The sequence below is a fragment of the Colobus angolensis genome, unplaced genomic scaffold (assembly GCF_000951035.1).
Source record: "Colobus angolensis palliatus isolate OR3802 unplaced genomic scaffold, Cang.pa_1.0 Scaffold34, whole genome shotgun sequence".
Classification (NCBI taxonomy): Eukaryota; Metazoa; Chordata; class Mammalia; order Primates; family Cercopithecidae; genus Colobus; species Colobus angolensis.
Window position 1 is genome coordinate 388,922 of NW_012116710.1, and position 10,530 is coordinate 399,451.

Here is a 10,530-nt window from a genome sequence, read left to right on the forward strand (position 1 = left end):
AAAAAAAAAAAAAAATACCACTTTACCATATTAGTTTGGGGACGGATATTTTTGAAAAGGAAAAAAGCATTCAGGAAAATGGTAAGAAGCCTTAAGTGCTAAGGGAAGAAGATAAACAGTAGAAGAGAACAGAACAAGATTTTCAGGAGGGGAAAGCATCTAGAAAGAACAGTGGAAGCAACATTGGGAGGGCAAGCTTAGTTAGCCTCTCCTTTCTGCCAGAATAAGCCTCCCCTCCTTTTCTTGCCCTGACAGCCATATTCCACTCAGCCATATTCCACTCACCATTTCACACATAGATGTACACCACCCACTCACTCTCCATGCCAAGTAAAATTCACAGCCAAAACCCTGCTTTGCTGAAGCAGCCTCATTTCCCCTACCTCAGGATATGCCTGCCACCTAGACCACAGTTATTCAGAGTCTACATTAGGCACCCTCTCCTTACCTCAGCCCTAGCACCCCTGAATTACTGTCACACTACCACCATCACTCTATTCACGTGTTCCCATTTACATCTTTCCGTTAAGCGCTCATTGCTCAGTCTCTGTTTGTTATGGGAGTGCTGCCTCACCTGAAAGTCCCAAGGTGAAATCCTACCCTCTATAGGATGCAGGGACTTAAGTATACACATACATGCTTTTTCTGCTCTGTTGCCCAAAGTACAATGGATTTTACAAAATAACATTAATAGGGGTGGCTCAGGTCTAATTAGATTATGCTTAGAACCACCTCTAGCCTGTGAGCTAGGGATTCCATCAATCACATTTCCTGTAACTCATTCAAGAAGAACTGGCCATCTCCCTAACCAGGTCAGCCCCCAGCACACTAACGTCTCCCCCTGGATTGCAGTGGGAGGACCTGAGGCATATAAGAGAATAAAGAAATGTGACAAGCAGAAGAGGCATTGGGTGAAGGAACAAGGTCCATCTAAGGAGGAATAAGGGGTAGGGTGCCCCTCAATAACAAATACTATAGGTTGCTAAACTCTCATGTAAAATACAAAGACGTATAACTAAAATTTCACCAGTCTAACTCTTTCCTTATATGTGCTTGAGATGTTTACTTACAGCATGAAACATTATAACCAATTTATCCTTAAATGCTTTCAAAGATACCAGGAAGCATTTTAACAAGTCATTCTGTCCATCGAGATGAGTTCTGCAGTTAATTATTTCCCCTATGCATTCTTATTCAACTTCTTCGCCCCCTAAAAAAGTTGTGGCTAACATCTATGCTTGCTTTTATTTTTTGTTTGTTTTGTTTTGCTTCTTGACTTCGAGTAGATGAATAATAACAAGATGCTTTTCCCTCCTCTAGAACATATCCTCCCCTGAGAGTTCCCCTGCGCATAGGCCCGAGTCCCTGTCACCCGAGGTAGTTATCACACCATCTCAATCACACTTGGAGGCTGAGAGTGAGTGTTCATGAATGTGTTCCTGAGTGTGTGGGGAGGGCTGGGGATCTGAGTGAGTGGGGTGATGGGCTGGAGGGCGGCCACTCAGTCACAGTTAAGTTAAATGAGCCTTCCTGTGTGACTGTGACTACACAGGCCTGTCAATGTAGACGGAGGAAAATGAAGTAGGGGTGTGTGTGAGTGTGTGGTGTGTGTGTGTTTGGTGGGGTTGGTTTTTGTTGTTTGGGGGAGGGGGTGGCTGGAGTTCTATTAAAGAATAGAATCTAGAAGTCAAGATGCTGATATGTGGTAGGAGCCTTGTTAAAGAAAGGCTAATAAATAAGGAAAATTGAGTCAAAAGTTGGTAAGAGCTGTTTTTTGAGTTGGGTGGTGACTTATGCTTTGTTTAGGGTTAATCTAACAGCTCTATAAACCAGATGTTTTGGCCTTTGGTTGATAGATTGAGCAGCTTCTTCAGGAAGGGAAAGTCGTTCTGTCTTTCAGCTTTCCTGCATTTTCTCTGTAGCTCCTTACTGGGTGCACAAGGAAACCAAGTGAGTCCCTGGCTTTGTGTCACAGGCCACCATTCTGCAATGGTTAGGATATGGTTCCTATACAAGTGTTATCTCTTAGGATATCAGTAGAGTGGTTTTCTCACAAACCCGTCTGCTGTGGATATGTCAAACTCAGATTTTAGTGCTAGAGTTTCTATTCTAAGCTTTCAGATGTAATAACAATGAACTCTGAATCTGTTAATACATGGGACCTTTTTTCTCTTGAAGAGAAAGTTAGAGTCTCTCAGAAATATTCAACTGAACTTTAACCCCACCCCCTTCCAATAAAAAATTAGGGCGTAATTCAGTGACAGTCTAGTGAGTTCTGAATCAGTAGTAGTTCATAGGTTAATGTGAAACTGAAAAAGGTTGTATTCCACTAGTATATTAGAGATTTTCTTGGTGTTTTGACTCTAGCTTATTAGGAAAGTAAAGCTCTCTCTCCTCAGTTGTTGAAAGATTCTAAGATAGCATAATTTGAAGACTGATATGGTATGGTATCTGGTTTTCTGGTACCATTCTTTGTAGGCGGTTAGCTGTAGTTGACCTAGTGTTGGAAGTTTGGAGGTTATGATAACCAAATAGTAGGTGGGGTTTATTTTTGGTACATTTCAGCATTTCAGAATCTGCAGTGATGAGCATTAGTGGTCTTGTGGTATGTTGACATACATTAGAGGATAAAGAAAGAAGAACTGAGTGGCCAGAAAGTTGTATGAGAAACACACCTTCTTTAACAGTGAAAGTGAGTGAAGAACTGGTTGGTTGATGTCTTTAATGCCATCCTCCTTTACTGAACCAGTAACTTAAATACTTGCCTTTCCGTCTACTTTATTCTTCCTCCACCTTTTTCCCTCCCCCCCCACCTTGCATCAATATTAATTTAGAAATTGATAACCCCAGAAGCCAGTTATCTTAAGACACCAGTCTCACCTTTGTAGTGTACATGGGGCTAAGGTAAATTCCTTATTATACCACTTGTCCCTTAGTGTACTACAAGGTGACTCAGCAACCTGATGAAAGGCTAAGCAGGCAAAATAGTCACATTTAGCCAATTACCTAACTTTCCCAGTATTTCCCATCCAGAAAGACTTGAAAGCAATTTGGGAAAGGCCGGGATTCTTTAGTACTCTGGCCTATATACACTGTTGCTACATGGGACTTTTACAGAATATAATGGCTTTATCTGCTCTACTTCCATCCCTCTTATCTTTCCCTGTTCACCTGTGTCCCTCTCCCCTCCTTTCTGCCCTTTGACTTTTTCCTTTCTCCCCTACCCCATGTCTCCGTTGATTTTTATTCTTTCAGCTTTGTCACCGAAAAGACCTGGATTTGGCAAAAGTAGGATACCTTGACTCCAACACTAACAGCTGTGCTGATAGACCTTCCCTACTCAACTCTGGTCATTCTGACCTGGCTCCTCATCCCTCCATCGGACCCACTTCTGAGACTGGTTTCCCAAGCAGAAGTGGAGATGGACATCAGACCCTCGTGAGAAACTCAGACCAGGCATTTCGGACAGAGTTCAACTTGATGTATGCCTACTCCCCTTTGAACGCTATGCCTCGAGCAGATGGACTGTATCGAGGTTCTCCTCTAGTGGGGGATAGGAAGCCTTTACATTTGGATGGGGGATATTGTTCGCCTGCAGAAGGATTTTCCAGCAGATATGAACATGGCTTAATGAAAGACCTCTCTCGTGGATCCTTGTCACCTGGTGGTGAAAGGGCCTGTGAAGGAGTCCCATCTGCCCCCCAGAACCCACCACAGAGGAAAAAAGTAAGTATTTCATGTTGTATCGGTGAACTTTTCAAGAATGTTAACCAAGTAATTCAGTAAATACTCGTAAGTTTCTGCTGTGTGTTCTGCACTACTCTCAAACAAGTGAGACATAGTCTCTGCCATATCCAGTGAAAGACAGGCTGTTTCAGTACAACTTGGTGAGTGTTGTAAATATTCAGCAAATGTAAACGCCTGTATGTGCCATACACTTGCTAGACAATGAGAGGTTAGAACAGTGAAAAAGAAATTTTACCTATTATTTAGTGTGTCCCAAGTTCTAGGCACTGTGTTAAGCTCTTTAAATGTGTTTTATCCTCACAGTAAGCCTATAAGATAGGCAGTTTTCCATTTTGCACATGAGGAAACTAAGGCAAGTTGAGTAACTTTCCCATGGTCACACAGCTAGTAAATGGAAGGACCAGGATACTACCCAGTTTGAGAGATAAGGCTAGAGAGAGAGGTGGCAGGTTACTGATTTAGCTGAATCTCAAACAATAAGTAGGAGTCAGCCAACCAACAAATGAGGGTGAGGCATGTTACAGTAGAGGGAGTAGAACAGGTAATTACGTGGCACTCCGTTGGGCGGGCAGCAGGCATGCAGTGTGGTGCAAACAGTTGGATGTTGTTGTATCACGTGGAAGGCTGGGAGAGCCAGAAGGAAAGTGCAGAGAGTGCTGGGCTGGGCCAGGCCAGGCCATAGAGAGCTTGCTAATGGGTGGGGACTCCACTTCTAAGTAATGCCTGATCTAGAAGTCACAAAGCCAAAAATGTGCTTTTGTATAAATGGTTCTCAACTAAGGGTATTTGGGAATGTGTTGGAGTGTTTTGAATTATCCCAGTGACTTGCATTTATTGAGCAGGGCCAGGGATGCTGAATGTCCTGTGTAGGGGACAGTACCATGTAATGGCCAAACATCTGTTGAGTCCTCATTGAAATGAAACCTAGTGGCTTTTTATGTTTTCATTATAATAATACTCATTACCAGAATTTATTAACTTCTTTCCAAAATTATGTATAGAAAATGCATATGCAAAACTGGCTATATTTGTTACATTTGCACAGAAAAATGAGAACCCTAAGGGGATAGAAGGAGGAGGAAACATTGGCAGATAGTTTGGATTAGGATAGTAATTGATTTCAAAGATTGTTGCATGAACAGCATTGACTACCAGAAACAAAGATGAAAACAATCTTTAGATTTCTGGTTTTATAATATTTACTATGTGCAAAAGTCATGGAAATCATAGTGTGTTATTTCAGAAACACTTCTGAAATTTATTGGGCATATTTAAGCATATCCAAATTCTGTGCTGGATGTTTAAGATAAAAAGCCCTCCTAGAACTTATAGTTTAGTCAGGGAGCAATCAAGACACGGTAGTAAATTCTACGGCCTGTGTAAGTAGTGTGTCAGAACAACAAAGAGGAGGTGTACTAGGCAGGGCAGGGATTATGGTCAGCAGGGTGGGGTGGGGGGTCTGCTGTCAGAAAAGAATGAGCAAGTGTTAGGGAGATGAAGGGGAAGTTGGGGAGAAGTTAGCAAGTTGTTTTCTAGAGCTAGCTTGCTAAAAGTATAAACTGGAAATAATTTCCTCTTTTTACATTAATTACATCTATGTCTAAGACAGAAACAATAATAAATTCCTATTTATTTCTTGAAAAATTGAGCATATTTAAGTACCCTGGAGCATTGGTTTTTTTCTTTTCTTTCTTTTTCCTTCTCTCTCTCTCTCTACCTCCCTCTCCTCCATCTCCTTCTTCTCCTCTCCCTGCTTCTCTCTCTCATGCTCTCAAACAGCGGGCTCCCAAGGAGTGCAGAAGAGCCATCAGAGTAACCTGGAGGCTTTTTAAACTAGACAAGCTTCCAATTCTCCCTTCTCTGGGTACTCCCATTGTTGCAAATAACTATGATAGCACACTTCTGTTACTGTGTAACAGTAGCCTCACAAGTTTTTCTGAAGACAGAAAAAAGCGTGGTGGTCTAATTGGCAAACATTCTTTAGAAACTTACCTCCTAGTTTATTATCTTCTTCTTACCAGTTTCCAGCTGTCTTAAATGTGTAGCTGTGCTCAGATCTCTTTCACACCCCCCAAAAAAAGTTGTCAGGGTTGGTATCTGCTTTGTTGGCGTGGCTTGGCTAGTGGTTTACTACGGTACCATCTTTCCTTCTTTCCCTGTTGCTAGTGATCCACTAATGATATCCAGTTAGAGTACTGTTTTTTGTTTGTTTTTTCCTTTCTAGGTATCCCTGCTGGAGTACCGAAAACGGAAACAAGAAGCAAAGGAAAATTCTGCTGGTGGGGGAGGTGACTCTGCCCAGAGCAAAAGCAAGTCTGCAGGAGCTGGGCAAGGCAGCAGTAACTCTGTTTCTGACACTGGTGCCCATGGTGTGCAGGGATCCTCAGCCCGAACCCCATCTTCCCCTCACAAAAAATTCTCCCCATCTCATTCCTCTATGTCCCATTTGGAGGCGGTAAGCCCATCAGATTCCAGAGGCACTTCTTCATCTCACTGCAGACCTCAAGAGAATATCAGCAGTAGGTGGTAAGTTTATATCTGATGTTTTATAGTTAAATTGGGGGTGGGGGGAGTATATATCTAGGATCATTCCCGTTTTACCTAAAATCTATGGGAACACTTGATGGGAACATCTGAGACAGCCAGCCAACAGTACCATCTGTCCTGTTCAGCTGATTTAATAGTGTCAGCTGCAACCCCCCAGCTTTGCAGAATTAAGAATTACCAACATGCCTGTGGAGCAGCGCTTTGGATGACATGTAGTTATGGATGCAGATGAGCTCTTTTATTTGGTGGGCACTAATACTGCCTCTTCTATTTCTCATTTCACATGAAAGGTGAGTCAAGAATCCAGCCAAGTTCCACATGAATTAACAACAAATGTCTCTCTTCCACATAGTTAGCATATACAGAGCAAGAAGACATTCTGAAAGGACTTGTCTGGTTTAGGGGAGACCACAAATTTAAAAATGAATAATACTGGTGGCAAATACTGAGGATCAAATGTGTGAAATAGAGAATGAACCACAGGAGTTCAGGGATCTTGAACTGAAAAAATAAGTCTGAGAAAGAAGAGTCCTGGCTCGTATGTTTAATGTTCATTAATCTATGAAACCTTTATTAAACCACTACTATGTATCAGGCACATAAGTTCCCAAAGGAGAAATTTTAACATTTTTAAATGGGGGTTAAGGAAGTTGACATCTTTAATCCACTTTTTCCTTGATTTCTTTTTCTTTAAAAGTGGTTGTTGTTGTTGTTGTTGTTAAAAGTGGTTGTTGTTGTTAAAAGTGGTGGTTGATGATGATGATGATGATGATGATGATGTTTCTCTTTTGTGCCTGACATAGTTGGAGGCAGAGGAAATACCTTATTTAAATTGGTTCTGAAGAAAGTGTTGTTTAAGTAAGAGGATGTTTTAAGAAAATACACTGTGCATCTTGGTTAGGGCTTCATTTGTTTTGGTTAAGTCCTGTGGCTTGAACTTGCACCCTGTTGCCTTTACAGGATGGTTCCCACATCAGTAGAACGACTCCGAGAAGGAGGAAGCATCCCTAAGGTCCTCCGAAGCAGTGTGAGGGTGGCCCCAAAGGGAGAGCCCTCTCCCACGTGGGAGAGTAACATCACAGAGAAAGACTCAGGTGAGCCCATGGCCTTCTACTGCCACCACATTCAGGGACACATGAGCCAAGTCCTGTACAGTTCATGCTGAGTACTGAGTTGAGGTGAGTCAGTTTCTGATGCAGTTGGACTCTGCCGTATGCTAGGTTCTAGCCCACTTATGGTCATTTGGGCCACAACATTTGTAAGATCTAGCGTTGCTTGCTCTCTGTCTGCTCTTTTTTCCCCAAGGAATACCTTTCTGTAACTCTCATCTCTCCAAAGTCCTGGAAATCTACCTCGATGAAGGATGAAGAGAAAGAAGGAGACGGGAATCAGATCAGGCATTTAGAACATAGCCCATAATTAACCACTCCTTTTGCCCTTCTGGCATGCTGCACTCACCCAATTTGTCACAAAGAGAGCAACATGGGTTGGTGATGGCATTGGTGATTTGAATGAACAATGGCTGTTTCTTACTTATTCTAAGAAGCCAAGTTGATTTTTTTTTATGTGTTACCTTCCAGACCCTGCAGATGGAGAAGGTCCAGAGACATTGAGCTCAGCACTCTCTAAAGGAGCAACTGTTTACAGCCCTTCCAGATACAGCTACCAGGTGAGATGAGAAATTGCTGATATCTAGATGTAGGAGTGCGTTCTGGGTTCCAAATTGTCCTGGCCATCCTTTGCCATTGAGATGCTGTCTTTGCATATAGTTTCAGCAACCTTGGAAATAAGTCATCATCTGCTTGCCTTCAGGTAATAAATTATGCCAGAAAATGAATAAGGTGATCAAAGACAGACATTTTACTGCCTTTGGTTTCCTAAAAAGAATACATGGTTAAAAGATGAAGAAAAAAAAAACATAGGGTATTATAAATGTTCACCATTTATATTAAAAGTCAGCCATTTAAGGGACTTGTTCACCTCCTTATTCTTTTCCTCCCAACTTTGCTAGCTCCTGCAGTGTGATAGTCCTCGGACAGAATCACAAAGCCTCCTTCAGCAGAGTTCCTCCCCCTTCAGAGGACATCCTACACAATCTCCAGGATACAGTTATCGAACTACTGCACTGAGACCTGGAAACCCCCCCTCTCACGGTTCTTCAGAATCATCCCTCTCTTCCACATCCTATTCCAGCCCCGCCCACCCTGTGTCCACAGACTCGTTGGCCCCATTTACGGGGACACCAGGGTATTTTAGCAGCCAGCCACATTCTGGAAACAGCACTGGCAGCAGTCTTCCAAGGAGGAGCTGCCCTTCTAGTGCTGCTAGCCCTACCCTGCAGGGACCCTCAGACTCGCCAACCTCAGACTCGGTTTCTCAGTCCAGCACAGGAACTCTGAGTTCCACCTCCTTTCCTCAGAACTCTAGGTCATCATTGCCATCAGACTTACGGACTATCAGTCTGCCCAGTGCTGGGCAGTCAGCTGTCTACCAGGCCTCCAGGGTATCTGCGGTTTCCAATTCACAGCACTACCCACACCGTGGGAGTGGGGGTGTGCACCAGTACCGACTCCAGCCACTGCAAGGGTCAGGAGTCAAGACTCAGACAGGACTTTCCTAGGGCTTCTGGATTTGGGCAAACAGAACTGAATGAGCCCATAGCTGCTTCCTTCCAGCTGCCTCTGGAACCTAGGCCGAGCATATCGCTGGGGAAGGGGGGATACAAGGTGCCAGAGGATTGGGTCTGGTGGACAAGAAACAAGACTTGTGGTCACAATTGGCCTCTGGCCTTGGAGAAAGATGTAAATCTTGTCTGAAGCAGAGACTATAAAGAAGTTTCTCCCTGCTGTCAAGGGTACATTGTTGACAAGCAAATGGTGTTTCAGTTAGTAACGGTTCTAAGTGCAATGAGTTGTGTTGAAGCCTCTGTCTCCCATCCTTGCCTGTAGCCTGTAGTCACTTGTGCAGTGAGGACATCTTTTTAAATTAAAAAAAAAAAAAAAAAAAAAGTTTTCAAAGGAAAAAAAGTGAAAAGAGCCAATCTCAAAAGCCCCAAGCCATCTGAGTACTGTTAGGGTTTTATGCACTTAAGAAAAAAGGTAGGTATATAAATGTTCATCCTAAGACAACCATTCCAAAAGCAGGTATCTGGCCAATGTGTGTCCACCAAGAATACTGCCTATCTGTGTCTTAAGATCATCAAGAAATAGGCAGGGATAGTAAAGCTTGGAACCTGCACCGACTGGAGGGTGCCTGGCTCTTCGAAGAAACGCTCATGGTCAGCTCTTGATTATTTGGGAGCAGATTATCTGAGTAGATTGAGCCTCCAACTGTTGCTATCCTACTCCCCCTTCCCAAGCTATTTCGCAGCTCAGTAACCCATGAAGTAAGTAGACAAGGAAAAGAGGAATGAGACAGGATGTAGGCCAGTTGCATTGCTACTTACCAGCTTTTGGCAATAAATTTGATTAGGAAGGATACCGAGTGGTTTGGGAATGCTTCGAATTTTATTTTTTCTACTCCCAATTAATCAGGAGTTGATGATCCCATGAGCAGGACCGCCTCCATGATTGGGGAGCATGCACTTGTGACTGCAGGGTAAGAGTGGGAAGATAGGTTTGTGGAGTGGCACCGACAGGACTGTGATTGTGTGTGGGCCCGCCCCACATTTCTTTGGGGGATGCTTATGTGAGAGTGGGCCCAGTGAAAGAGTTACCAAGCCACCCACACCCCTAACACTGTTCTGGATGAGAGACGAGAGCAGACCGGCTTCTCCCCATCAGTGCATTGTGCCTGTTGTACACCCCTGGAGGAGCCCTGGAGCCAGCCCAGGTGGGGTACACAATCTTTTTAAATTCCATATGGTTGCCAGCTTATTTCTTTCACTTGTTTACTGTAATATCTGGCGTGTTTTTATTTATCTAATTTTGTATTCAGTTATAACCATGGTAGGGGTAGTGAATATATGACAGGTGTAATCCCTGGTGCTGCAGTGGACCTTCTTTTCTTTTGGACAAGATAATACTGTGAGTTTCCCTCCTTCCTTCCCTCTAATTTGTTTTCCTTTTCTCCCCCAGCCTCTTGCATCCCCTTCTTTTCTACCCTGTCCTACAACTATCATATGCACAGTCTTCTCTCTTTGTGTGTGACTGTTACAAAATTTCACTTTTCAAAATCGAAATCAGGTGTTTGCTCAAATGAGGGGAGATTTTTTTTTTTTTTTTTTTAATGCTGAGA

At 43.1% G+C, this 10,530-nt stretch overlaps 1 protein-coding gene across 1 annotated transcript in view; it reads left to right on the forward strand.

Moving 5' to 3' along the window:
* Positions 1–10,367, forward strand: part of SETD5 (SET domain containing 5) — an 84,290-nt gene extending 73,923 nt beyond the window's left edge. The window contains exons 20-25 of the mRNA XM_011952223.1: positions 1,321–1,377; positions 3,256–3,726; positions 5,972–6,273; positions 7,255–7,388; positions 7,875–7,963; positions 8,306–10,367. Coding sequence (XP_011807613.1) covers positions 1,321–1,377; positions 3,256–3,726; positions 5,972–6,273; positions 7,255–7,388; positions 7,875–7,963; positions 8,306–8,914 — 1,662 coding nt within the window. The 3' untranslated portion in view covers positions 8,915–10,367. The remainder of the gene's footprint in view (positions 1–1,320; positions 1,378–3,255; positions 3,727–5,971; positions 6,274–7,254; positions 7,389–7,874; positions 7,964–8,305) is intronic.
* Positions 10,368–10,530: the final 163 nt, after the last annotated feature.